The sequence below is a fragment of the Zootoca vivipara genome, chromosome 6 (genome assembly GCF_963506605.1).
Source record: "Zootoca vivipara chromosome 6, rZooViv1.1, whole genome shotgun sequence".
In the NCBI taxonomy this organism is placed as follows: Eukaryota; Metazoa; Chordata; class Lepidosauria; order Squamata; family Lacertidae; genus Zootoca; species Zootoca vivipara.
This window is the reverse complement of record NC_083281.1, coordinates 68,306,249-68,333,980: the sequence shown is the minus strand read 5'-3', so window position 1 is coordinate 68,333,980 and position 27,732 is coordinate 68,306,249. Positions and strand designations below refer to the sequence as shown.

Genomic DNA, 27,732 nt, shown 5'->3' with positions numbered 1-27,732 from the left:
GACCTATTATAGTTTGTTTTGAGGCAGATGCTCTCTGCTTGCATGCTCTCCCCAGAACCCAGCAGGCCTTTAGTGAGTGGAAAATCTGGGATATTAATTCCACTTGAAGCAGCATTAGCTTCCATTCCATGATCTCTCTGTCTCTGTCTCAAAGGAAGCTATACAGGGAACCAAAGGCAGCTCACTTCCCAGAAATTCAGGCATTCCTGTTCTGTTTGTGCACACATTATTCAGATAATAAGCTGGAGACATGTTCAGGAGCCTTCAGATCGATGTCTATTCTATACTGATGTTTTGCCTCTCCAGCTGAAACAATTCAATATTCTTTCTCTTCGGTCAATGGGTTCTTTGCTGCTATCGTGCAAGACATTTCAGAAGGTAATTTAAAATATATATAAAAAACGAATATTGGATATGAAGCCACAAGAAGTGATATCCAGCTAAGTCTTAGTAGGCCCAAGATACTTAGGTTCATTGATTTCAATGGGTCTACTCTCGAATATGAGGAACATTGGCTATCACCCTAAAACTCTGTACAATGACTGCTGTTTCTGGGTTTTCATAAAAAGAGAAAATGACACACACACACACACACACACACACACACACACACACACACATGACTCAGACAATAACAAGTGGTGGGATTCAGCTAAGATCTACTAAAAGAAGACCCACTGAAATTAATGGACTTCAGTTTGTTACATCTAATGGTTTTAATTGGTCTGCTCTGAGTAGAATTGCTGCTGGGAATGTTGTGAGTTTCTTACATGTTTAATTCAACATCTTGCTCATAGTCATTCTTTTCTCAATGCCGCCCCAGGGTGATGTTAATCAAGTTCACAAGGAGGTTCTGAAGTTGGGTCTGCCTTCCTCATCCCTAGAAACAAGAAGCTTAGCACTTGGACAACATTACTCTCCAGAACTCCTGGACAAGGATGGGTAGGATAAAGTACTATTACAAAAACCCAAAATGAGAAGCTAAATATTGTTGCAGAAGAACAATATGGAAAGCCCTCTCAAGAAGCAAATTGCAGTGAAGCCTTCGCTATTCTCCCAAACCAAAGGTTACGTTTTGAAAATGAACAAGGAGCTTTCTTTAGCAAATGGAATGCAGCAGTTAACAAACCCTGAAGTGACTCAGAAAATGTAGGCTTCTACTGAATGCAGATTGAACTCTACATATAATCATAAAGGGACTGGGATGTTAAATCTTCAGAAAGAAATGTCATTAAGTGGCAGTTCTCCCTATCGTTGGAAAACATCCATTAGTTTCACAGGAGAGCAGTTTTTACACACTGCTTGAAGTTTCATTGTTACAGGACCAAATAGGAGTGTACCTGAATTTACAGAGGCTTTAGTTCATTCCAGAATTTGATACATTTCAAAGGAATGCTATTACACAGCCAGAGAAGAGCAACAATGTGTTCCTATATAGCTGGTTTTGCAATTGGCAAGATAGGTTTTATGTCTTAATATTGAGAGGTTTTATGCCTTAATACTACGTGACAGTTAGAATCAAGGCATTTACATTGCTAACGTTCGGTTCTGGAGGAAGGAGGAGGAGGGTGGAAACGCCACTGAGAAATGTTTCCTCACAGTCTTAACACACTTAATTGAACAGTGGTGGCCGGCACCCAGTAAGACTGGTGGGAGGCCAAGAGCTGGAGGAGTCATAGCCAACAAATTCTTAGTTTTGTCCTCACCCTCCTCCCTTCTACAACAGCAATACTGAGAGCAGATCCACACTATGCATTGAAAGCATATTCAACACACCTTTAAAATCACATGACATACCCCAAAGAATACTGGGAACTGTAGTTTTCCCTTCACATAGCTCTCGTTTCCAGCAGCCTCAAGAAGCTACAGTTTCTAGTTCTTTTGAGGAAGTCATGTGCTTCAAATGCATCATGTAGATCTGCCTATACCAGATTAAGGAGGAGGAAGCGAACAGGCATTGCCACACCCTGGGCAGGTTATATATAAGACGGGAGGCTGGTTGAGGGTAGACTGAGATTGCTGGGGCAATGCCCCACATGCCCTAACAGACCAGCATCCCCCCTGTAGTGGAAAGTTAGGTTAACACTGGTCAGGCAGGACTTGCTCAGCAAAATCTGTCAGATACCACAACCACAGAATTGTTCTTTCTCCAAAACTTGTTGGAATTTTCTACTGTAACTTCTTTGCCGCATAAGAACTTTAAGGAATTTTACTTTTATACCAAGTAAACTAGATATAATTAATCCAAGTATACAACTTACTTCAAAGCCTAACTTTGGGGTCAGCAAAATGGCAAAAGAAGCTACATTTATCATGTTGGATCCAATTATGTTTTCAGCTGTGAAACCGCTAAACCACCCAGAGCAATACTCCAAAAATGTAACTGCGTTACACAAGTTATGTAATATACAGAACTGCTCTCATGGTGAATTCAGCACCAAGTTAAAAACTAATGGGATGACATACTCTTGGTTCTCTATTAAGTGTCTAAAAATGGAATTTCAGAGGGATTACAATCTTCAGAGAGACAAGGAACTATTCATAGCAGTTTCATCAGATGGAGACACCTTCTGGATTACGGCTAAGAAATTATTTTATAGAAATCTCCTTTTTAATTCATGCAATAACCTGGTTATACAGGATCCTAGCAGAGAGGATAAAGCAATCATAGGTTATTTGAAAAGTCAGTGTCCAGTTATTCGAAGTATGCTATGCAACGCAAACTCAAGTGTCACAAACGAACAGTGAGATGAATTGCAGGCGTTTTGATTTATAACCACAATATCCTATTCCTGTTGGTGCTGCTACCAGCATGCATCCTACCCCAAATATGCCACCCCAAAGTGTTGGGCTTCTCATCCAAGGATCAGGAGGGAAGACCTGAGCTTCAAAACCTCGCTGAGCTGCGGATGGCCCTTGGTAACTTCTCATTCCTATTTAAATGCTAAATCTTGCTTGTCACCTTCTATAGCAAAGTATCAGAATCAGGTAGCATACAAACTTATTTTAAAGATTAGCAGCATCAATGAAACAAGCTGGATAAAGGCGTGGGAGTACTAAAAGACATAGACGGACTGATGCCTGCTTATAGCTCGCTTACACTTTGCATGTGCAATTAACCTTCCATGACACACAGGCTTTATACTATGGATCTTACTACACCATTGTTAATGGAATGTTTCAATATCTATATAGATGTGCTGTTAACAGCTCTCTGTTTTCCTAGCCAAAACCGAAAAATTCACTGAAGCACAGCAATTAACTCACCTCCAAGGTATTCATAGAGGCAAACATCGTGTTACAGAGTAATATTCCTGGACCTAAAATGTCAGTATTTCTTTCTGTCATCTGTCCAAACTATTCTGTGTCATACAAAATGTATGAATACATGACAGGGTGAAGATAAACTTTGCCACCTCAACACCATAAGAGGTCAGTCTAGCACAGGAGGCAAACTTCATTCTATTTTGCAGTATTTATCAGCCTGCTCCTTAAATTAGGAAAGCAAACATTCCATACAACTCCATTTCCTGATAGAATATTTTAGCAGAATGTCCTGACTCCTATGCAATGTCCAAAGTAATTAAAATATATGAAAGCTGCAAAACATCTGGTGCGCCTCGTTTCCATATAAATCGTTCTCTTTCTACACTTTTGCTGCGGAAGTATGGAAGATGAATACTATTGTATAAACCAAGGAAGTTTCAGGTAAGAAGGGTTTTTAAAAACCAAACAACAACATCAACAACAAATAACCGACACACCGTTTGAACCTTGCTCAGTGAAATCAAAATTTAAAAAGATTCACGAGCCGGAACCTATGGTGCAGCTTCTTCTTGTTTCAAAAAAGTATTTTAAACATGCTTCCACTTATGAATGGGAATAAAGCTGCACACTTTGGAAGGTTCAGCTCTCAATACCATCACCTGTGCTACCATTTCCAAAGACTATAAGAGAAACTGGGAGCCTTGGATTCCCTCCAGGCTTCTTTGGCTTTCGATACACTCGCTATTCCTAGCTAGAAATCTGGCTGAGGATCTGTTATTTCTCTCCTTATACAGCTCGACAGTTCTAAAATAAGGGCTGTCTCCTGCTACCTGCAGCTCTGTGACAGCCAGCAACAAGACACAATAAAACGAACACCTGGCAATCCTTAAAGCTGTAGGTACTCATAGGGACACTCCACAATCACCTGGGCTACCTTTGTCGGCAGCAGAACCAGAATTCCACCCACCCACTGAAAACCTCGTGGGTGGGATTTTCCTTGGGATTTCCTAACTCTCTGTTGCTACTCAGTCATCCCCACCCACCCCAGAGAAACAAACTTCCCCAGCTTTGTAGTTGGGTGGAAGCATACGCAGATGAGCCCAAGGAATCATCTATGGATGTTCTCAGGTGGCTGGTCTCCACGCGCTATGGGAAAATAAACCAGTGCGTGTATATAAAACCCAGGAATTTCAGGGGCGGGTGGAAGGGAACTGGGAAAGTGCCAACTATAACTAGCTACAGCACTGCAGTTTTTCAAGAGAGCCTACAGCTGCAGATCCTATTGGAACAAAGGAACACCTGGGCAGTTTCTTCCGCCATTTATGGAATCTGCCACCACTGAATGCAACATATACTTTTAATAAAAGTTTCATGGTACGTTGTAAATATGCTACGGATTAGCTGGTGGGACCCCAGGCAGACAGGCACCTTGCCAGCCACAGCCATGCTGAGCACTGGTGACATTTCCTTTGACAGGTAAAGGGCACCTTGCCAGAAGTGTCCTGACCCACACTCTGATTGGTAGATCTAGGCCATTAAACTTTCGCAAAGAGCAAGTGATACAAATCTGGGCCAAACCTTAATCTTAGGAAGGATGGGGAGGAGAGAGGAAGAGAGCTACAGTACTTGCCTTATTGTCAGCAACCTTGGGCTTGGAAGATATTGGTGCGGGCCACAGTTTTCCCAAGAAAAAGTCACAGCACACCAACCACAGTGAGGTGGAAAACTGAAGCCCCCACTGGGCACACTGGGCTCTGTTTCCTGGGTGTGCAGGTGGGGTGGGGATAGAAAGAGGAAGCGGGGGAAAGTCGTGTGCCAGTCTGGAAATGCCAGGTCTTTATGTGGAGGGCAGAGGGTGTCTCAATGCCTTTGGGGTATACTTGGATGTCCAGATTACTACATGGTGCTGGCAGCATCAAGCACCTGCAGAGCTGCCAAATCGCAGGACATATGGGTGGGGGTGGGAGGTTGGTTAAAAATGGGTCCAGCTCTTCACTCTCTACCTCCCAAGAAGCTTTAAAACCATGAGGCCGGAGCAGTATTTACCAAACAGGGTTACAACCTGAATGGAGGCGAACCCCACCCAACCCCATAACATTGCAGCATTCTCAGATCACGGAAATTTGGGGGTGGCAACAGCGGGGCAGGGGAATGAAGAGCTGAATGCTCCACACATCTTTGAAAAGTCAAAACATGGCTGAAACTGGAGCAGAAGAACAGCGGAATCACACACACACTGAGCAGAAAACCTCAACACACCCACATCCCTGTCAGATAGAAAAAAGGCAGCCCTGGAGATGTCCTGGGGCACACCTCCACCTGCCTACCCCTTTCTTGGCTGGAAGATTGCAGCAACCCTTATCTGTGCTCCAGCATCTGGCTGTTCTCCTAGATGTCAGAGATTAACCCCACTTATAACCCCCTAGAGTGGAGGGGGGGGGAGAGAAGCAGCTGGCTGGCTGGCCACTTTGGGGAGCTGAGAGAGGGAGAGATGGTCCCCGTTGAGCTGATCAGGGGGAAGAAAGGGAATAATTATCCCCCCACACACACACCCTAGGTCTTTAAACAGACTTTCTTCTCCATGCTTCCTGCCATGCTCAAGTCTTGGGCATCCAGATTTTTCAGGGAGATGAGCAGCAAAGGAGGCTCCTCTCTTAAGGAGAATAATTGCAATAACGGCAGTGGTGAACAGGAAAATAAACGATGACAACAACAAAAAACGATGATCGAGATGAATGGTGATGATGTCTGAAATCCCGGGCGCTCTCCAACCCCTTCTCCAGTTTTCCTCCTACCTTCCAGCACCGAGTAGACCTTGACCAGAGCCATCTTCCCTCCTCCTCCTCCGCGGTCTCTCCGCGCACCTGTGGCCGGGGAGGGGCGAAGGGGGTCGGGGGCGAGAGAGGTGAGAAGCGCCGCGCTCCCTCCCTCTCTCTCTCAGCGTGAGGGGCTCCTCGTCTCCTCACCCGCCGCCGCCGCCACCATCATCGCCCCTCGCGCCTCCGCCAGCGGCGGCGACGACGACCCCCGCCGGTCAGACTCGCTTCGCCCTTCGCCGGCACGACGCCCTCGAGTCCCGCCGCCTCTGGCCGCGGCTCCAGCCCGGCCGCCCCTTCATGCCCACCAGGGCGCGCCTGCTGGCGGGAAACTTCCTCAGAGGAGAGGAGAGGAGCGGGAGGAGGGGAGGACGAAGAAGAAGAAGATACGGGCAGCGCCGCCGCCGCTCCTGCCTCAGTCAGCCGAGTCCCATGGAGCGCGTGGAGCCCGCGCGCAAAGAAAGATGCAGGACGCAGCGAGGCTGCGGGTCCCTCCCCTCGGCGCTTACAAGTCCTCCGGCGGCGGCGAGCGGAGGAAAGCCACGCTGCTCCGCATCCCCTCAGCTCCCTCTCTGGAAACGGCTCCCCCCCCTCACGCCGCCTCTGCCACCCGCCCCTCGAGCAGCAGCTCCGACGACGAAGCGCCCGCGCCGCCCAGGCAGCCTGAGAATGTGCGAGAGGCAGGCAGGGAGGAGGGGAGAGTGCGCCCGAGAGGAGCCGCTTTCTACGCATGTGCCCCGTCGGCCCGTCTGTCCGCCCACCGCCCCTCGCGCGCCGCCTCAGAGGCAAGGGGCACCTCCGGGGTCTTTCCCGCCCCTCGGTCCCGCCTGCCCTCTTTCTTGCCTCGCGGTACCGGCGAGGGGGGAGGGTGTGTGGGGGTGACGCAGCTTCGTCCCCCGCCCTCCCAATATTCCCTCACCCCTCATAACCCCACTTTTCTTTTTAAAGGTGAGGGGGGTATGATGGCAGGGCTGTATCCACTCATTGTTATATACGAGGCCGAGGGAAAGAGTCAAAAAGTAGCCTCGGCTGAGGGTTTTTTCCAGCGCGATCCTATACGGTTGGGCGCGTAGGTTCGTTCTCGCAGCCTGAAAAAGCCCGAGGCGAGGAGCTCCTTTCATTTTGCTGGGTGCCCGAGCGGAGCATCCACAAAATTCCCCATGAAAGGACCGGGCACCCACAAATTTCGGCGCCAGGCCCATGCACACTGCATGGCGCCCACGGGCACCCACGCCATGGTCGCGGGGCCAAGCTGGCACTCCTGCTACAAGTTTTGCTCCCGGCTTTTCTTCCTAGGAGCTCAGGGGTCATTTCCCATGAAGGGTCGTCGTCCCCGCGCGCCCTTTACGGGACGAAGGAGAGCGACTGACTGGCTGACCCAGTTGGCTTGAGTCAGAGGGCGCGTTTGAAACCAGGGGGGGGCGCCAGACCGAGGGAGGGGCCTCGAGTTGCTTTTCAGACGGAGATGAATGCGCCACTCTTAATAACAACAACATCGCCGCCGCCTCGGCCGCGTTTAATTGCCACCCCCTCTTACTCCCGATGCGCGGCGAGGAGTGTCGTTGCCTGTGTAGCCAAAACGGCACCATCCGCGCGCAAAATGAACAGGCTCGGGGAAATCCCAAGGTTTTCAGAAGTACAAAAAACTTGTGCGAGGATCTATGCCCCCCAATTGGAATAAAATATTGTGTGTGGGGTGCGGGGTGTCAGCCTGGTAAGCCCTGCCCCATATACAGTAATCAATCTATCCATCCATCCATCCCAACGCAGTGTGACATAGTGGTTGGAGTGTTGGACTACTAGGGCCTTGGGAGATCTGGGTTCGAATCCTTGCTCAGCCTGAAGCTCACTGAGTGACCTGGACCAGTCACTCTCCCTCGGCCTAACGTCCTTGACAGGGTTGTTGTTGAGGATAACATGAGGAAGCGGGAAGAGGCGTCTGTGTTTCCAACTTGAACTCTTTGGAGGAAAGGTGGGACACTAGTATTGTAATCAATCAATGGAGAAAAGGCAGCGACCGATTGGAGAGGGGGAATTTTGAGTGAAGTGAAAAGAAAAAAAGGGGTAACAACTGAAAGGGCTAGGGACATAGCTGCCAAGTTTTCCCTTTTCTCGCGAGGAAGCCTATTCAGCATAAGGGAAAATCCCTTAAAAAAGGGATAACTTGGCAGCTATGGCTAGGGAGAAATAGGAAAAGGGATTATTTATCCTTTTTTTTCTGAGATAGGAAATGAAAAAGGGGTTGAGGGTTCTTATTTTCGCGCATAGCAATAGGAAGGAGAGTGGACGAGGTTAATTGAAACCAGGACTGCACAAGGGTTGGCCTCAGAAGCCAAAGGCAGGCATCCCATGAAGCCACAAGGCGAGAGGGTTTCTGAGCATACACAAAATGCCTTTGCCTCTGCTGTCAGCTGGAGGAGTTGGGGGACCAAGAGAGCGCCATCTGTAGACTCGCTTGAGTCCTGGCAACGCCACCGGGGGGTGCGCATGGCACGTTAGCCTTCCCTTAATCGTCACATCAACCCTGCGACGTGGGCTCAGAGACTCGGCTGTCTGGGGATGGGAAGCTCTGGGCTCCCCAGTCGAAGCGCAAAATATTAGGTGTTCTTCCACGATTTCACGCGTTTCCCTCCGTGTTTCGAGAGCTCACAGGGCGCGGCCGTATCCCTCGCGGCGTCTCCCTTTCCAAAAGCGCGCGTCTCTCTCCCCAGTTGCCGCCGATACAAGTTCCTGGCTAGGTGGGAGACGCTGGGTGGATCCCAGGAGGTATCGGTTGCTCCAATCCCCAAGCGCCCGGATTGAATGGGGAGCAGACAGACCTCACATTAAAAGTGCCATTTCTTCCCCATTGCAGGAAAAGACGGCTGGAGATTCCGGAGAAGTACAAATCCCAGCCGATCGCGCCTCCGCCTTGTGACTGCATTTTGCTCATCGCGCTTGCTTGCCCGAGAGAAACCCAGTGAGTTAAGATGATCGCACTTTTTATCGGATTAACTCCAGTCCCATCTTCTGCGACTGGAGGGACCGAAACAAACAAACAGCGACACACACACACACCCATAACACCCGCGACCGAACGGATCCATCTCGATCTGGACAGTCGTTCAGATAAGGTCCTTCCTTCCTACTGGACATGCTCTGCGTGGACGGTAAAAATGCGCAAGCAGTGGCTGCTTTGGAAACATTCAGGAAGAAGTATCCTTGAGCGGTTGGCCGATTGATGCCTTCTGCAGCTGCTGCTCTTAACCGGGGGCAGCCAGCGCTGCATGGCCCTCCAGATGTTGTGGACTACGACTCCCAGCAAGCATCCCTGGCCATGGGCCATGTTGGCCGGGGCTGATGGGAATTGTATTCCGCAGCACCTGGAGGGCACCACGTGGGCTAGCACCCCTGTTCCAAACCGTGCTCAGCTCCTAAAGGAAGGGCACTCCCGAGGATCAAAGTCTGCCTGGAAACAATGCCCTCTCATGTGGCTGCTGTTCCCCCCCCCGCCCCCCACCCACCCTGTCGCTGATGTAGAAAGACTGGGGCATGGCTGATGTGGAAAGGCAGGATACAAACCTAAGAAGTAGTTCCTGAGGGGTGAGGCAAATGCACTCTGCACCTGTTCAGAGCTGCTGCTGCTGCCACCTGCTCTTAATCAGAGGAGTTTCAGGGTTGTGCCGCGACATTGAAAATGCACACCAGGACTGAGCCTTTGCTGCTGTCGAAGTCTTGGTTCCAGAGAACTGTAACTATTACCTGCCAGTAAATGGAGAGCCACTATAAGTGTGAGCACACACATTCCATCTAGGAGATGCCTGCACCACTCCATGGGGAAGAACTGGATTGTTTTGTGTCCTTTTCTTCATCCATCTCCATACCTGCCCCAGCAGCAATATTTGGCTCATCATGCTTCTTCTCTCCCACAACGGGCCATAATCTCTTCTCAATAGCTTTTCCTTTCCTTTTTTTTTGGTTGTGGCAAAGTGGTGGAAGAAAGCTAAAATCTAGTTAGGTCATTTTAGTCTTTGGACTTTGAACCTCCTCCCTAGCTGCCAATGTGTAATTACTTCACTTATTTAAAAATGTGATAAGTCATTCCTGCTGTGTGTGGTGTGTGTGTGTGTGTGTGTGTGTGTGTGTGTGTGTGTGTGTGTGTGTGTAGCTTCTGCTCATCCCACTGTTTGTGTAGACCTTAACTTCTGCCCCAAAGTCCTGCTCTGTTGTTGCCACTCTAAGCTTAAGTCGATTCTAATGATTTCAAGAAAATGCTCCCAACCTGTTTTCCAGTGGAAACGTCCGAGACATTTGGAAAATGAAGGTGTGGGAATAGCTGCTGAGAACACATATAGGGCTGTTTGCCATTAGCACATTGAAACTGTTTTCAGAAAGCTTGCAGCTATGGTCCTCTCCCTCATTTTCTGGGTGTGTGTCATAATCCCACTTTTGCAAGCCTATCATCACTTCTGCCCTTCTTGCTACCTCAACCTTTGAGACAAGGTTTAACAGCAGGGTTTAACCCTGCAAACCTGCTCCTAAACCATATTGAAAAGGGTGATGATACTTATGAACAGCCTCCAAGTTCTAGATGCTTTACAAAAACTGAGTTTAAGACAAGGCTTTCAATGTAGTAAGGTTATGTGAGTTCATGTGTGCATCACACAAACTCTATGATTATTAAATCTGACAAGTCAATTACTCGAGAATAATACATATTCTCAATAGCATGCACAGGAATGGGCACACCTGCCAATACAAACTTTAGTGATCAATATTGTTTTGCAGTTGGTATCCTGATGGCAGTATTTCACTTGTCAGAGTCTCAGTACTTAAGGATGCAATTTGCAACTGAATCCAAAGAGCTAGTAAATCCAATAAACTGCCTGTAAATTAGATGGACCACTTATAAAGGTTGCTTCTTTATATCTATTTTAATGGCTGAGCTTACTCACTAGAGCTTGAACAACAATAGATTCCATCTCTCATGAATTCTGGTGTTGTTCTAATGTGTTTTAGCTACTTTGATTTTTTTGTATTACTACTATTATTATTGGTCTCTAAGGTGCTACTGGAAGGCTACCTACCTGTAACTAGTACTATTATTATTATTATTATTATTATTATTATTATTATTATTATTGATAGCTTAGCCATCCTTACCCAAACAGAACAAAAGTCATTTGCTAGCTTTTGTACATCATTCCCCCCCCCCCCCAAGACGTGCAAGGCAATATCTCGGGGCAACATCTAATGGTGACAAAATTGTGCACACTTTCGATTTGCACAGCATTTTAGAGGAGCCTATGAATCTCGTATAAAGTTAAATAGGGGGATGGGCTGGAAACGAGCTTGCAACACAGGAAATAGAGGTATCGAATGTGTATTTTTGGTGCAGCAGATGGCGCCATTTCATCTAATAGCCCCTCTCTGGCAGAATAGGATCCTGGGCATTGAAGATGCTGCACCAGTGCTCTAGAAGTCAGGGTCAGAAGCTTGGTGCTAATTTGCATTATTCTTTGTAATTCTCCCCCCCTCCCCTGAAGTTTCTTCACAGGGTAAGCACAGCCACAGGATTTTCGGACATCTGAGCTACATGCTGTACTGTAAAACTATTGTGCTATTTCACTCTTAGGTATCCTGAACATCTTTGTGTATATACACCTAGTTGGGAGATGTAGTGGCTGCTAGCCTGTGAAACTTAAATGAATGAAACAAACTATATAGATATAAAACCAGGGCTTTCCCCCACAGCTGGAACTCACCAGAACTCAGTTCTGGCACCTCTCAGGTGGGCGCCATTGCCATTATAAGAGAACAAGGGAGGCGTTCGTGGTGAGTTCTGGCACCTCTTTTTCTAGAAAAATAGCACTGTATAAATGCAAAGCTAGAATGCTAGTGTTTAAAAGTCTATTGCTGCCACCTTGAGTGACAGAAATGCAACTTGTTAAGAACTCCGCTTGCACTCGCTAAAGCAGCTGCTTCCAGCTCAGAACTTGTGCTACCTCCCTGTGTAGGTGAAACTGGGATGGCTGTTGGGGGTGTTGCCATTCTCCCTACTACCCTCAGCATACATAGGGTGGTGCAATGGTTGCAGTGTTGGACTAGGACCTGGGAGAGACCAGGGTTCAAATTCTCACTCAGCCACAGAAGCTGGCCAGTCACTGCCAACCTGTTGCATTCACCACATGGGAACTTTCCCTGCTAGTTGACCACACCCCCATCAATAGGCTGGGAAGGCTGGAGGGAGGGTGGCGAGGTGTCCCATTTCCCAGAGGAGAGTCCTCTGTTGCAAGGTGTCCGCTGATGCTCTTTAAATAAATAATTGTAGTGTTGTATGCTTTAATTTTAAGTTGCCTACAGCCGCCATGCGTTAGGCAACACACACACACTTATTCACTCTCTCTCTCTCTCAATTAATAATAATAATAATAATAATAATAATAATAATAATAATAAACTTTTTCCTTCGAAGGAAAGTGGCATGTGAAGTGGCAGCAGAATAACAGAAGACCTGAAGTAGCCCATCAACAGCTAGCACCTGGCTCACCTGCTCACACCCATTAAGGAGAGATGTAAAGGTAAAAGGTAAAGGGACCCCTGACCATTAGGTCCAGTCGTGACCGACTCTGGGGTTGCGTGCTCATCTCGCATTATTGGCCGAGGGAGCCGGCGTATAGCTTCCAGGTCATGTGGCCAGCATGACTAAGCCGCTTCTGGCGAACCAGAGCAGCACATGGAAACGCCGTTTACCTTCCCGCTGTAGCGGTTCCTATTTATCTACTTGCATTTTGACGTGCTTTCGAACTGCTAGGTTGGCAGGAGCTGGGACCGAGCAACGGGAGCTCACCCCATCACAGGGATTCGAACCGCCGACCTTCTGATCGGCAAGCCCTAGGCTCAGTGGTTTAACCACAGCGCCACCTGGGTCCCGCAAGGAGAGATGTACTGTATTGCAATTTGCATTATAGTAATTATTTCCAAATTAGCATCTATACATATCAAGCAGTATAGATGTCTTCCTCTTCTTAGCTGATTAATTTCTTCTAGCTGGAGGGGATAGCGAAAGGAAGTTTCTACTCCCCTTATCTACTCATCTCCCTCTCAGTGGATAATTATCCCTAGAAGTGTGTGTGGAAGGATAAGGGAAAATTAACCACTAAGGAGAGAGAGAGAGAGAGAGAGAGAGAGAGAGAGAGAGAGAGAGAGAGAGAGAGAGAGAGAGAGAGAGAGAGAAGGATAGATCAATAAGAGAAAGAGAGGGAGTCTATGGCTCTTTCTTCAGCCATCCCCCCACTCTTGTTTTTTCCTCACTGGGGTTTTTTTTTTTGGCAGGATTCTCAATATGCAGCAGTGTTAGGTGATCAAGTATAACATATAACCATGTAGGCTCAGCTTTGGGGGTAATACCAGCATGCAGAAATTAATCTCAACTGGCTGTGAGCCATGGCACTTCTTATGTCAGATTCTAGGGTAAGTTTCCATCTAGGAATAAAAATAAAATGCACAACTAGTTATGCAAAGTGGAAACAAACTGTTCTGAAAGTGGAACCCCCACACTGATGTCCCAAAATAGTGGCTGTTAACATTTGTGTGATCCAGGAAGAATGGTCTCCAATATGGCCAGGTCACTCTAAACCTAGGTGGCTCTGTTTTGGCACTACAGAGATGAGCACCTGTGAAATAATTTATACAAGCTGGCTAAAACTTGTGACTGCCAGTCAGTGCGGATTAAGAAGCACAGTGTCTCTCCGCTGTAATTGTACCGTCATTATTCATAGCAAAACATGAGATTCCCTAAGCCTCTAATATGCAGGTGAGAGACATTTATACACGTGCAAATTATAGACCCTTATCCCACAAATGCTCAGTTGTGCATATGCTTAGTTTGGCCCAAATCTGTGCTGGCTCCTCATGCTTCAGAAGTCAAGGGTGCACCTCTGCCTTGAAAATATAGCTTATCTTATTTATAATAAGCTTGCCCGTCTCACACACAAACAATATGCAGAGTGCATTACAGATTCAAGGTACATCTAGGAACACACAAATCTGTCATGTGCCAGGTCAGACTATTTGTCCATCTAGCTCAGCATTGTCTACTCTGATTGGCAGCTGCTGACCAGAATCTCAGGCACAGGTCTCTGCCATCACCTGGTATCTGACCCAATTAATTGGATATGCTGGGTACAGAACTTGTGGGATTCTGCATGCAAAGGATCGCTCTACCACGGAGCGATGCTGCCTCTCAAAGACTGACCTTGCTTCTACCAATCTCCTGCTGAGACTTGAGCTTGCCTCACCTGTCCACCGTCCCCCCCACATTTTGGAGCTCTGCGCCATGAGCCAATGCAGGTGGCTCAGAAGCGGAGCATTTCAAACGCGAATCCGATGTGACCCCTGTGGAACAAAAGATACAGGTCCCCCACATTCCTGTAGCTAGTGTGCATTCTCAAAAGGAGATTGTATGAAGCTTCTGTGCAGAGGGATCCTTAGGCAGGTGAATCTTCTCTTGGCACATTGTGATCTGATTTACATACAGTGGTACCTCGGTTTACAAACACAATTGGTTCCGGAAGTCTGTACTTAACCTGAAGTGAACTTTCCCATTGAAAGTAATGGAAAGTGGATTAATCTGTTCCAGACAGGTCCGCGGAGTACTCAACCTGAAGTGTACTTAACCCGAGGTATGAGTGTAATTGGTTCCAGAAGTCCGTACTTAACCTGAAGCGTACTTAACCTGAAGTGAACTTTCCCACTGAAAGTAATGGAAAGTGGATTTATCCGTTCCAGACGGGTCCGCGGAGTACTTAAACTGAAAATACTCAAACTGAGGCATACTTAAACCGAGGTATGACTGTAAATCAATTGGGGGTGGGGTTGTTGGAGGAAAGGAGAATTATTCCTCACAGCAGTGGGTTGAATTCAGTGACATATTTGTCCCTTTAAACTTTGGCTCTACAGTATAGGATTCCGTCTTTAAAGTTTCCAAACCAAAGCAGGACTAGGAGAGAAAAATGCCCGGTCTCTCTACAGCAAGGAACCCTTCACATGATCAGAACACATGAATAGCAAACAGCTGACTAAGGCACCTCCAGGCTCATCTAGACTAACCATCTGAACTGCAACATATCATGCTATACTTTAAAAAAAAATCCTGCATCTGCTAGACAGTTGTCTGGATATCTTTAAAAACTCCAAGCAGCTGTTTTGCAGAGTACAAAATTTCTACACCGAAGTCAAAGCTATTTAGGAATTTAAACACAAGCTCATATCCAAAAATTTACACGTGAGATTGCTCACTTTTTGCTGGAAGCTAAAGATGTCTTCCAACACTGCTCACCAGCAGGATGATTCATAGTTAGCTTATTTGGACTTGCCATAAAAAACTTTTTTAAAAAAAACCACACTTGAACAGTCAGTTTCAAACTTGAGCAGTGCTACTATTGTTTGCAGCGGAGCTTATCGGTGTTACTGCTAAGAGTTGGAACATCGCAAAGAGGCAACACATGTTTTCTTACCATTAAAACTGGGCAAGCAAACGAAGTAGAATGTTTGTTTTTTTCTATCCACTAATCTGTCAGTTTTATAATTACGTTGTGCTCTTCCTGCTATAAAGATATAAAGAACACTGTCCAGGCATAGCTTTATAAAAGTGGTGAACCTCAAAATGTACTGACGATACAAGCTCCATTCATTTTAGCCGAGACTCAGGTGGTACAACACTCAAGAGGCTGTGCATCCCAGGGATCTAACAAACGATTCGGTAAAAATCTAAAAGGTGATGAACAGTAATTTTTTTAAAAATTGCATTTATTATTAATTTTATTCATTGATTTTTAAAAAATACCTTCACCCTAAGATCACAGGGCAAGTTTACAATATAAAAACACAAAAATACATAAGAAATAAAAACAGCAACACCTTCTTGCAGTATATACTATCCTGTTTTAACGAAAGACGGGCGTGGTTCTCAAGCAGTGAACACATTATTAGAATAGAGAGAAGAAAACAACTTCCAAGCTAGTGGCTTCTTGGAATAAGAACAGCCTACTGCAGGCATCCCCAAACTTCGGCCCTCCAGATGTTTTGGACTACAATTCCCATCATTCCTGACCACTGGTCCTGTCAGCTAGGGATCATGGGAGTTGTAGGCGAAAACATCTGGAGGGCTGCAGTTTGGGGGTGCCTGGCCTATTGGGTCAGACCAAATGGCTCAACTAGTCCAGCATCCTGTTCTCACAAAGGCCAACCAGATGATTATTGGAAGCCCACAAGCAGGACCCGAATTCAAGAGCCCTCTCCCCTTCTGTTGTTTCCAGCAACTGATATTCAGAAGCATTGCTGCCTCCAGATGTGGAGGCAGAGCATAGCCATCACGGCTAGTAGCCATCGATAGCTTTCTCCTCCATGAATTTGTCCGATCCTCTCTTAAAGCCATCTAAGCTGGTGGCCACCACTGCCTCCTGTGGGAGCGACTTCCATAGTTCTAACTAAGTGCTTCATGAAGAAGGACTTCCTTTTATCTGTCCTGGATTTTTCCAACGTTCAGCTTCATGTCTTGGTGGACTCTTTGAGATCAGTTTTTGAAACCTTACCTAGCACATTTGGGAAATCCAGAGCCATGAGACATAGGAATAACCATAGTTTATAGACTACCCTGAATGTGCAACCTTGTCCTTTCTCCTCAAAAGTTAAACATCTCAGTGTGAGATGAGATATTTCAGGCATTTTTTTACCCTTGGTACAACCACCAAACTGTAGCATTAATACAAAATCCCTGTAATACCCCCTATAGCTTTCTCTGTGTGATATAAAATGAAGGGAGATGGAAATAGCTCCATACAAAGCCTACTTTCTCTATATTTTACCACAGGAGACCTCTGTTTGGCCCACTGCCAGGAGCAGGGATGAGGAACCTCAGTTACTGAGGGCAAGTGTGGCTCTCCAGACCTCTCTCCTTAGCCTCTCTAGGCCATAGCTGACATGATTTCAGCTTTGTGCATGCTTGGAATGCTTTTGCTTGGCTGAAATGTGCCCTTGACCTGTAAAAATGCCTCTTGTTTGCAAGCTGACAGCGTGGTTTAGTGGTTAAAGCAGGCTTCCCCAACCTTGGCCCTCCAGATGTTTTGAGACTACAATTCCCATCACCCCTGACCACGGGTCCTGCTAGCTAGGGATAATGTGAGTTGTAGATCAAAAACATCTGGAGGGCTGAGGTTGAGGAAGCCTGGGTTAGAGTGTTGGACTAGGACCTGGGAGACCCACGGTTCAAATCCCCACTTGGGCATGAAGCTCACGGCCTCTCAGCCTAACCTACCTCCCAGGGTCATTGCAGGGATTAAATGAGTAGGGGGAGAACTATGTATGCCACTTTGAGCTCCTTAGGGGGAAAATGTGGATTTTAAGCACAGCAAATAAATAAGAAGCTTTATAGAAAACTCATTGACTTTTGCATAGCTTGGATGTGTCCTACCGAATGAAGGTTAAGAGTTACATGCTTTTCTCCGCCTACTTTTGTCTCTGTTCCCACTGGCGTGCGGCACTTGGAAGGTTCCTCACGAGGGAAAGTGGCTCCCAGGCTGAAAACGGTTCCCTACCCGTTCTAGATTGGTTAATAGCAGTCATGCAACATGTAGGCAAAAGGACACAGGTGGCGCTGTGGGTTAAACCACAGATCCTAGGGCTTGCTGATCAGAAGGTTGGCGGTTCAAATCCCTGCGACGGGGTGAGCTCCCGTTGCTCGGTCCCAGCTCCTGCCAACCTAGCAGTTCGAAAGCACGTCAAAGAGCAAGTAGATAAATAGGTACCGCTCCAAGCAGGAAGGTAAATGCCGTTTCCGTGCGCTGCTCTGGTTTGCCAGAAGCGGCTTTGTAATGCTGGCCACATGACCCGGAAGCTGTGCGCCGGCTCCCTTGCCCAATAACGCGAGATGAGCGCCGCAACCCCAGAGTTGGTCACGACTGGACCTAATGGTCAGGGGTCCCTTTACCTTTAACATGTAGGCAGAAGACTCCATCAAGCTTTCTCTAATAAGCAAGGCCTGTGGCAACTAGACAGAAAACTAGTTTCAAGTCTAGGCCAAATTTGTACTTTCTTGCTTCTCTCTTGCTGCTGTCCCAGGAAGTGCCAAGACTGGGAAGAAGTAATGCAAACACAGTTATGACTGGGGACAAGTTTGCATACAGTTTGCTCTACATATAGATGATCCCAGGTTCAGTTTCTGGCGTCTTCATTTGAAACGAATTCAGGCCATAAGCACAGGAAAGGCTACTGGTGTGTGAGAACTAGGAGAGTTGCTGTCAACAGCAGACCAACGGCCAGAGCAACTCAGGATAAGACAGCTTCACATGTTCATGTGTTTCCCATTTCTCCAACTCAATTTCCCCCCTTTCGATTCTCCTTTATAGGTCAATGCCAAAATGACAAGATTGATTCAACGGTTGATTCAAGGGGCCACACAGAGAACACAGATGTTGTATTGAAAAGAAGCAACATTTAGATTCACCATCCATAAATTAAGCCAACGTGCATGATTTAACTTAATAGATGCCATTTATTAGGAATGCAGAAAAACAGTTTTCAAATCATGGTCAATTATAAATAAATCTCTAAGAATAAAGGAACAACCGCATTATACAAAGTATGTTTCCAACAGAATCTGTTTAATAAAAAAGCCCTGACCTCCTCTTTTTGGAAAATGATTTGCCTCTTAAACATAGCTGGAATTCTCTTTGTTCTTATTCATGCCAAATGCAAAACAATAATAATATTGGTTTGGTATGATTAAATGAAAATACAGCACAGTCCAGCCCTTGATTATAAGTGAATTTGGAAAGATCATACAACATATTTTCCCATGGTGGATTCTCTCCCTATTCCTTCCCTAATAACTTCACCTTATTGGTAAACTTTTATCATGATTGAGCTTTAGTGCAATTACATGATAACCATGAGTAAGCCATGCAAAATTATTCCACTTTAGGAAGGCATAATTTAAAATAGAAGTTGAATTATATACTTCCCTCTTAAAAATATTAATATATTAATGGGCATTGTGACCAGCTTCTTTTTCTTATTAGGGTGTTTGTATCTTCCAATTTACAGCCTTTCCTCTCACTTGATTGGCTACGAAGATTCATACGAAGCTGAGCAACCCAGAACACTACAGATCAAACACCCTGGAGGACAGTCAGAATAGCATGAGATATCTTCTCTCATCTGGCAATTATAAAATGCAATTCACATTTGGGGAATGTGTAAGTGACAAGTCTTTTTCAACGGGGATTTTGCTCACCGAAACTCACTTCCGAAATTTACATACGACTTCCTTTTCGTGAGTCATTGTACAGAAGAAAGTGAGCATATGCAAACAATTAAACACATGCTGTATGATCCATTATTAAAGCAGAGTTTACAGCTTTTTAAAAAATTAAGAGAAATGGTCTATCAGTTATATATACAACCAATTATTGGAGGGCCATGTGAAACAGGCTTGATTTTAACACTTTACAAATAAATTAAAACCAATGCAACATTTACAAATAGCACAGGAACAATACCCTCCCCCCCTCGGCCTTCGCAGGCTCGAATGCAGTATCTGAGACCAAGTAAATGTGCAGCACGTCCTCCATCGACACATTAAGGCGCATCACATAGCATCAAAATGGAACCGATGGGCTTCTTGCCTTTTCTCTCTGTCATCTGCTTTCTGTGGAGGGGGGGGGAGGGGATGAAAGAGAATATTTTGGTAAATGCATTTTGACTTCCAGAGTTACTGAATTGTATGGAGTAGCTGCTTTATCATGTGAAGAGGTAATGGAAAGCTCACTAAAAGCCTTAACAGTTAGTACTTAAATAGGTGTCATTTTAGAGAAGAGAAATGGCCACTGCAGTCAGTGATCAACTATTTTTTGTGTTAATGGTCCAATGCTTTGGGCAGGTTCATTAAATGATTTTCTTTAAGAGTGATAATTGTCAAAGTAGAAATGACTCTTGGTACACATGAATTTGCTGTTGTCTGGACTGTGCTTATATGCCGAGATGTGAGGGGAAGCTCTAAAATGACTAACATCTGGTGGGCTTGCTCCAGTTGTGTTTTTTTTTAAAAAAAAACATTCTCCTTCAGCCACTATTCGAAATGCAAACTTATAAGCCACAATGTGTGGCTCAAATAATCATTACAGGTACTGCAATGCAGGAAAAGGAAATATTTGTAAGCATTGCACATGCCTGTTCTCTAAACAAAGGAAGGAGTATATGTAACCTATGTTGGTCCAGGTATGTCTTCTGCAGTCTGCCATCTTCCATATGCCCTGGGCATCCTGTCCAGGAAAAAACTGCCCATAAACCTGCCTTTCTACTGTTTAGTGGACTAAGCACAAACATACACCTGTAATTGAGGAGAGGCCTGGTGCAGAAAGGGAAATAGTTGTTACATCTTAAGGTGGCCTGTGAAAAGTTTGCCCTCACCTACCTCATCCTTATCTGACAAGCTGTGCTTGCTCTCTAAGGGCACTCTGGGACTTCATGTTGAACTGACAGTACCCTTCTGGATTTTGCTGTCAGGCCTTTTATCTTTCAGGAAAAGAACTCTGGTTTTAAGGCGTTATCACTTCTGGCTTCTTGGCAGTGACATGCTCATGCCACTAAGGCTCTGACACATCTCAAATGTACAAAAGAAGCCTGCGACATGTTCCCTTCTATCCCACTCCCAGTCTTGGCAAATTCACAGAGCATAATGTGCTGGCTCCTCTCCTCTCCCATTCCTGCCTTTGCTCCCTTCAAACAGTAATTCCAAGCCAGCTGTATCCTCTTTCTCTCTCCCTTCCATGGCATTTTGAAAAGGTTACCTGTAAGACTCATTTAACACAAAAGTCTAAAAAAACCACCCCTCAGATACATTGTGGTTTATACAGATATATTTCTCCGCTATATGCCAGTTCTTGCACACAGAATTAAAAGATGCATCTTGAACTGCGGGATTTAAATTTGAACGATTTATTATTATTATTACAAAAATGGTTGGTTTTTAAAGAGAGAGAGATTAGTAGAATTATAAAAAGTGAGGGGGAACCTTCGGATCTCAACCTGCATGTCAACTTCTCCAAATAGCTGTTCTTCAGAATATGCATTTCCCCCCTGTAATAGTGCAATGCCCTTCACGGTCTTCCTCCCAATTTCAGCTAATGCCCCTGATAAAGCTGGAGGTGTGTGAGGAGTCAGCGAGCATTTCATACTTTAGAGGTGAGAGATATCCCTGCTCAGTAAAAGCGCCGTTGTTGCTAACTTGGTTCTGTTTGCTGAGTTGAGTGCCACCCTGAATATCTAACTTCATGGTTGTTTCTGTAGCTCCTGCCTTTGGCATTTGGTGTTAACGTTTTGGAAGGGTTTATGACAATAGGCTTACTAATTTCCAGGCATTGTGCAAAACCTTTCTAAACATTTAGCTCTTGCTCTTTTGTTTCACGAATGCCAATGACAAGCCACCATGAGTCTAAAGTGCGGTAATTTTGACAGTTATGATTACAGCTTGGCTAGGCGGCAGCATTTATTGGCTACCCTGCTGGCTCAACTGTTTGCTGTGAATGGAGAGCTATATGGGAAATTGGGACACAGTTTCCTTTTGTAGTATGAAAAGAAGCCTCCCAAATGGCTTCTCCGGATCAATGCATTTCTATAGAGAAAAACAGTCAGTTTTGCTCATGGTAAAATATCACCGTTTGAAGCATGTCAATAAAAAGTCAGCAAGGGTTTCTTAAACACAAGAGGGAAGAAATCCCTTTGTATTACAGCCTGACTGAAAATAATGAAAGCATGGGTTGAATTTCATTCATTGACAGAGCCACAATGTGCCTCAAGTATCTTTCAGTTAAACTACAGGCAGAGCAAGACATTCAAAGCCACACAAACCAAGTTTAACGAACGAAGGCACTTTTTGACTTGTGTACTGAGGCCACATATAGCAAAATGTGATGGGAGGAAGGGATAATACCTCTTCAGAATGCAGAGGGCAGATACTTATGGAAAGCAACTCCTCTTTAAAAAATCTAGCTCATTGGGGAGGGAGTTTCTAGTCCAGCTGTGCTAGCTTTCTACTTACAGGGTTGTTTTTAATATTGATGAGAATTCAAAAATGTGACCCCCACCTGCAATTTCAAGTGACATATTGTATTGTAGAAAGAAAGAAAGAAAGAAAGAAAGAAAGAAAGAAAGAAAGAAAGAAAGAAAGAAAGAGGAAGACATGAATGCACAGGAATAAGTAGGCCACAACTTTATTAAAGGAACATGGCATTCATCCACCCACCAGCTAAGGCCAGTATGGAGGGGCAGATCTAATCCTTCCCATATGACTTGCTCAGAAAGACTGGTATGGATAGCTAGCTGCAATACCTGCCCCCCCCCCCATCATTAAGGTGTATGCCAAGCTTGATTTGGGGCTGGGGGAAACCCACTATCCATTCTGACTGGCAATGGCTTCTCCAGGTTTCAAGCAGATGTTTTCCTCAATCTTGTTACTCAATATATTTATAATAGGAGTCAAATTCTGGGACCTTCTGCATGCTTAAACATGCATTATTTCCCCCGTTGTTTATTGAAGAAATGACTCGAAATCATCATGCTGAAAATGGCAACTTTTCCCAAAGTGAAAGGCTTAATTAAAAAAAGGATGATGCGGAGTTTGGTTCGCAATGTTGTATTGTCTGAACTTGACGCAAGAAAGACAAATTAAGCTTACCTTCTCTTGCCAGTGAAGTATGCCGATTATTGCCAGGATGAAGACACAGACCCCAATTAGGGCAATAGCCGTCAGCAATACGATGTTACTTGGGGTTAGGTACAGCTTGGCACTCCAGCTGTGGGTATAAAGGAGAATCCAAGAAAACATCAGTGTACTTTCAGGACTGATGGCAAGATGTTCCACAGAGATTATGGAAAGCAGAATGATAAAAGGATGCCTGACTTTGGGCCTATTTGATTTGGAGCTCTATGGGATGTAAAGCAATGAGTTAAGATCATCTCCCTGCTCCCCAGCCATGGCACGTTTGTCGTGTCAGAGTAACATTTTGACTTGTCGCTTGATGTGTTGACTCACTGCAAAGTTGATGTTCGCTTTTGGAAGCAGAGACAATGCGCAGAGAAAATGAAGGATTTGGGAAACTGGAGGCAGCAGCAGTGAGAGAAGATAATCTACTGCACATTAGTCTCTGAGTAGGAAAGGCTGCATGTTTCAGGAAGGAACTGCACCCATGATATGAAGCAGTACAAATTGGGAAAAGCTGGTAGGTGTATTTCTCCAGCTCCTGTTTTTAACGGGTTCTATCAAATACAGAAAACTACACTGCAATAAAGCTTCCTTCAAAGGCTTTAGCAGAGAAGAATTATCAGCAAAATATACCAAAACAGAGCAAAGGCAACCCTTTCCATCATCTTTACCAAAGTCACTTTACAGGTGATATTGCTATGTTCTGAGTTTATAAGTTTACAAATGTATCACACTCAAAGTACGCTAACATCAAAAGGTTTTCCCGTCTCAGCTAGGACTAAAACGGCAAATGGAGTTTGGAAACCTGAAACCCTTATTTCAGAAAAATAATATATCAATTCTCTTTGGGGTACCGAAACACAAAAGAACTTCAAGTGTTCTTGTGGCGTGCTTTGCAAATAGCTCCACTGATTATTGGAAGTTCATAAACAGGGTGTCAATTCAAAGCCACAAGGCGGCATTTAGCCCATCATGTGTCATCTTGCTCTTTTCTCACAGCACAGGCGACGGTTTCATATTGATCTGAGTTAATGTGTTTCAGCAAAATGAGCTCTAACTGTCCCATTTGTGGAGTGTGGTTCCAACTCAGGCATGCAGAAAACAACACAATCTTAATATACCCGTCAGGAGATCATTTAAAATACATTCTCCAACCCCTGCTCCCATTTTGTAATTGATCCCTCTGTTGTTTTTGGGCGGTGGTGGGTGCAATCAATCAATGACGGAGGGGGTGCAAACTATGTGCTTCTGTAATCCTTAGGTCTACCGTAAGAAAAGAAGTATTAGGATTGAAAAAGTATGGCTCCAGAGTTAATTGCCAGCATGCTCTTTAGGCTAAGGTGAAGCACTCCCCAAGGGCCCAAGCACAAAGCTTCTTCTAAAGCATTTTGCAAAATCGTGCATTCCATTCAATTCCATTCTAGGAGTTTATTTTATGGAAGGTATTTACTAGAGATGTGTGCCAGCCAAAATATTTAACTTGTATCTCTAGCCAAGGGAAGCCAACTCACCTGTTTTGAATCTGCTCTATGGCTTGCATCTACTGTTAATTCTATGCAGAACAGACCCATTGAAATTAATGGGCATGACTTAACTGAAGTCTACTAATATCCATGCGTCTCCTCTGAGCAGATAACTTGTTATACGGGTCTGAAGCACTGTTCCTTCCCCCTCACTGATTACAATGGGGAATCTAAAAATGTCTGCATTTTTCTCCCTTTTTTTGCAGAAGTGGACAAAATTTGCAGATAAAGGCACACCTCCAGGGTGCATTAAGCCTGCCAAATTGCAGACAGATTCAGTGAAGGATGTTGTGCAGCAAGCTTTTAAGGTTTTTTTTTAAAAAGCAAAAAAGTCTTTTAAATTTTCTGTCAGAATTCAATACAATGGTTCTCCCTTTTCAGGGGATGAAGCCTTTCAGAATAATAGGTGCAATGGTTTTCCACAAGGGCAACCATTTTTCAAAATGCAGTGATTACTTTTTTTTAAAGGCAAAATGCAGCATTTTTTGGGGATATCTGTGTTTACAGAATGACTTGGGGCTTCCTTGATCTAACTTCAACGCCTTGTAAATGGTGTAATCTGACTAATCTCCCTTGAAGCATTCCTGTTTGCCTCCTACTTTGGGTTGAATACAGAGTCAACCCACACCCAGTGGAAAACCATGAATGTTTCAGCATCTACCACACCCCATAATATGCATGGGGTGAAAAACCTGAAGTGCCTAGTAAGGATGCAGTGTAGTTCCAAGAAAAATTGGAGGACAATCACGCCCTCTAGACTCTTGTTTGTGGGTGCACAGGGCAAAATCACACTATACACTTTTATTCCTCAGACAAAATTATATTCTAAGGGTAAAATTCTGCTTCAGAATGCAAATTAACTCAACTACTATATAAAAATCCTACTGGGGCACAACAAATACTGTGCTCTAAATCCAAGACTGGTGAAAATCAAAACAACAACAACAACAACAACAATCCCAACTGTCACAACTGGAAAAAATTAAAAACAAGAAGACAACAGAACAAAAAACATGCAAAGGCAAATTAGAACAACAAACAATTTTACTAAAATGTAAGATTTACAGAAGCTTTTCTAGACAAGCCATATGAAAAGGTCACAAGCTTGTCAAGTATAAATTATGATAGAAACGGTTAAATGAATTAAATCTAGCTTGAAAATGACTTCCCGGATCCCTTACGGTAGTACTGCATTTCAATGTTCACTGGTTTTTAAAACAACATGTAATGAACTTTTTTCATAAAAATATTTTCCGATCTCTCCTTCCAAAGGCACACAGGCAATTTCAAAAACTAGAACACGAAGCTGAACCACATATCTGTGGAAAGATTGATTAGATTGCTTTGGAGTAAAAGCAGGTGGCAGACTACATTCTCCTTTGTTTAATATCTCTCAACTACCATGCGATTACATTAGTATAAAGCAAAACTGCATTCTCTTTTCACTTTTTCAAGTGCTGCTGCTTTATTTCAAAGATTAATAAAGCTATGATCTCTCTAACAAACAAGCATAGTTTTGTTTTAGGATTACAATAAAGATTTATTGGCCACTGAGGTCAGCCACTGCAATCAATAAATCCTGAAACTGACTGAAAACTAAAATCAATGTGCATTTTATAAGAGGCATAAATTTGAGAGAGCATTCTTTCAGAAAACACAAGGAGCAAAATAAGAGATAAATGACTAAAAACTCATTTGTAGGAAATAGTAGTACTACACCAACAGCTCCTAAAATGTCAGCACTAGAATTTACTTGATGCTGGTTAAAAGGAGCAATAGCACAGCCAACTGTGTTGCTTTGACAAAATGAGACATTATTGTAATAGTCGCTCTCGTGACATTTATTGCATCTGAATTCAATGGAGCTTGAACTGGATTACAGAGTTAACTGAACGCTTCCGGGTACGTCACGTGGTGATCAATAGCATGATATGTATACTATTTCAACATATTTGGTAAGCATTTTGGGAAGTGTATCTGAATATGTCGGTCTTCCTACCTACAGTATGTTGGTTCTGGGAGCAATTTGCTTGTCTTCCCCCTGGTACATGGCAAGGTGTTGACTGGGTGGAGAATGAAGATTAAAATCTGCTCCAACCTTTCCTTTCACCATTTCGTAGTGATTGGTTACTGATGGCATCTAGCAGGGTTTGGGAACCTCAGGCCTGTGGGCCAAATGTGGCCATCCTGGTCTCTCTATCTGGCCTTTGGGGCTCTTCCCAGGACACACCAGACTTGCTTTGCATGTGTCTTTTCCTGACAGGATAGTATAACTGAATTTGATAATCCTTCTTGCTTGCCTAGGAGGAGGATGAGTTGCAGGGGCTGGGACTAAATGACCCTTTGGGTTCCTTCCAACTCTGCAATTCTATGATTTTATATATAGAGTGTGTCTACAGCGAGCTTACTGTACACCAAGACATTCTTAACCCTCCTAATCTGCACAGAAAGGTAATTAAAGCTCCAGTTCACAATTCCAGAGAAATCTGGTTGCCTGAACATCAGTGAAATGGCCATCATGCTTCACATAATAATAATAATAATAATAATAATAATAATAATAATAATAAATTTTTATTTATACCCCGCCCTCCCCAGTCAAAAACCGGGCTCAGGGCGGCTGACACCAACAGAACCACAATAAAACATAAAAACAATTAATTAAAATACAAATTAAAATACAGTATTAAAATTTAAAGTGCAGCCTCATTTCAAGTAGGCCATAAATCCAAGCCATGAGGGAGAAAAACACAGGGGTCAGGCTGAGTCTAACCCAAAGGCCAGGCGGAACAGCTCTGTCTTGCAGGCCCTGCGGAAAGATGACAAATCCCGCAGGGCCCTGGTCTCCTGGGAAAGAGCGTTCCACCAGGTTGGGGCCAGTACTGAAAAGGCCCTGGCTCTAGTAGAGGCCAATCTAGCCATCTTATGACTCGGGATCTCCAGAATATTATTTGTGGACCTTAAGGTCCTCCGCGGGGCATACCAGGAGAGGCGGTCCCGTAGGTACGAGGGTCCCAAGTCGCATAGGGCTTTAAAGGTCAAAACCAGCACCTTGCAGATTACTCTCCCTGTCACAGGTGTAAACATCATTCTGATGCTGAGGGTCCATGAGGGGCAATCGTTTCATTCTGCCTTCTTACAAATGTGATGCCTGGTCAGTTTGTCTCGATCACCTGTACATCTGATGACAGGAAGAATTTGTTCTATTAGGTAAGTTTCTTTCATCTTAGTGGGCACTGGGAAGCGGAAGGAATCAGTTCTGCCAACAGGGCAATGAGTTAATATTTTGCCAATGGATTTCAAGGCAAACACCTTTGGGGGAAAAAACAATAACTGAACCAAAACCTTGGTTTAGTTTTTGTAGTTTTCTGAGGTTGCATATGTA

General features: G+C 44.6%; 2 protein-coding genes across 2 annotated transcripts in view; both read right to left on the bottom strand.

Moving 5' to 3' along the window:
• Positions 1 to 6,284, bottom strand: part of NETO2 (neuropilin and tolloid like 2) — a 34,266-nt gene extending 27,982 nt beyond the window's left edge. Inside the window, exon 1 of the mRNA XM_035119434.2 lies at positions 6,063 to 6,284. Within this exon, the coding sequence (XP_034975325.1) occupies positions 6,063 to 6,096 (34 nt within the window). The 5' untranslated portion in view covers positions 6,097 to 6,284. The remainder of the gene's footprint in view (positions 1 to 6,062) is intronic.
• A 12,306-nt stretch (positions 6,285 to 18,590) lies between these two features.
• ITFG1 (integrin alpha FG-GAP repeat containing 1) overlaps positions 18,591 to 27,732 on the bottom strand; it is a 110,578-nt gene continuing 101,436 nt past the window's right edge. Inside the window, exons 17-18 of the mRNA XM_035117352.2 lie at positions 22,798 to 22,915; positions 18,591 to 19,770 (exon numbers count right to left, since the gene is read on the bottom strand). Of these exons, the coding sequence (XP_034973243.2) occupies positions 19,711 to 19,770; positions 22,798 to 22,915 (178 nt within the window). The 3' untranslated portion in view covers positions 18,591 to 19,710. The remainder of the gene's footprint in view (positions 19,771 to 22,797; positions 22,916 to 27,732) is intronic.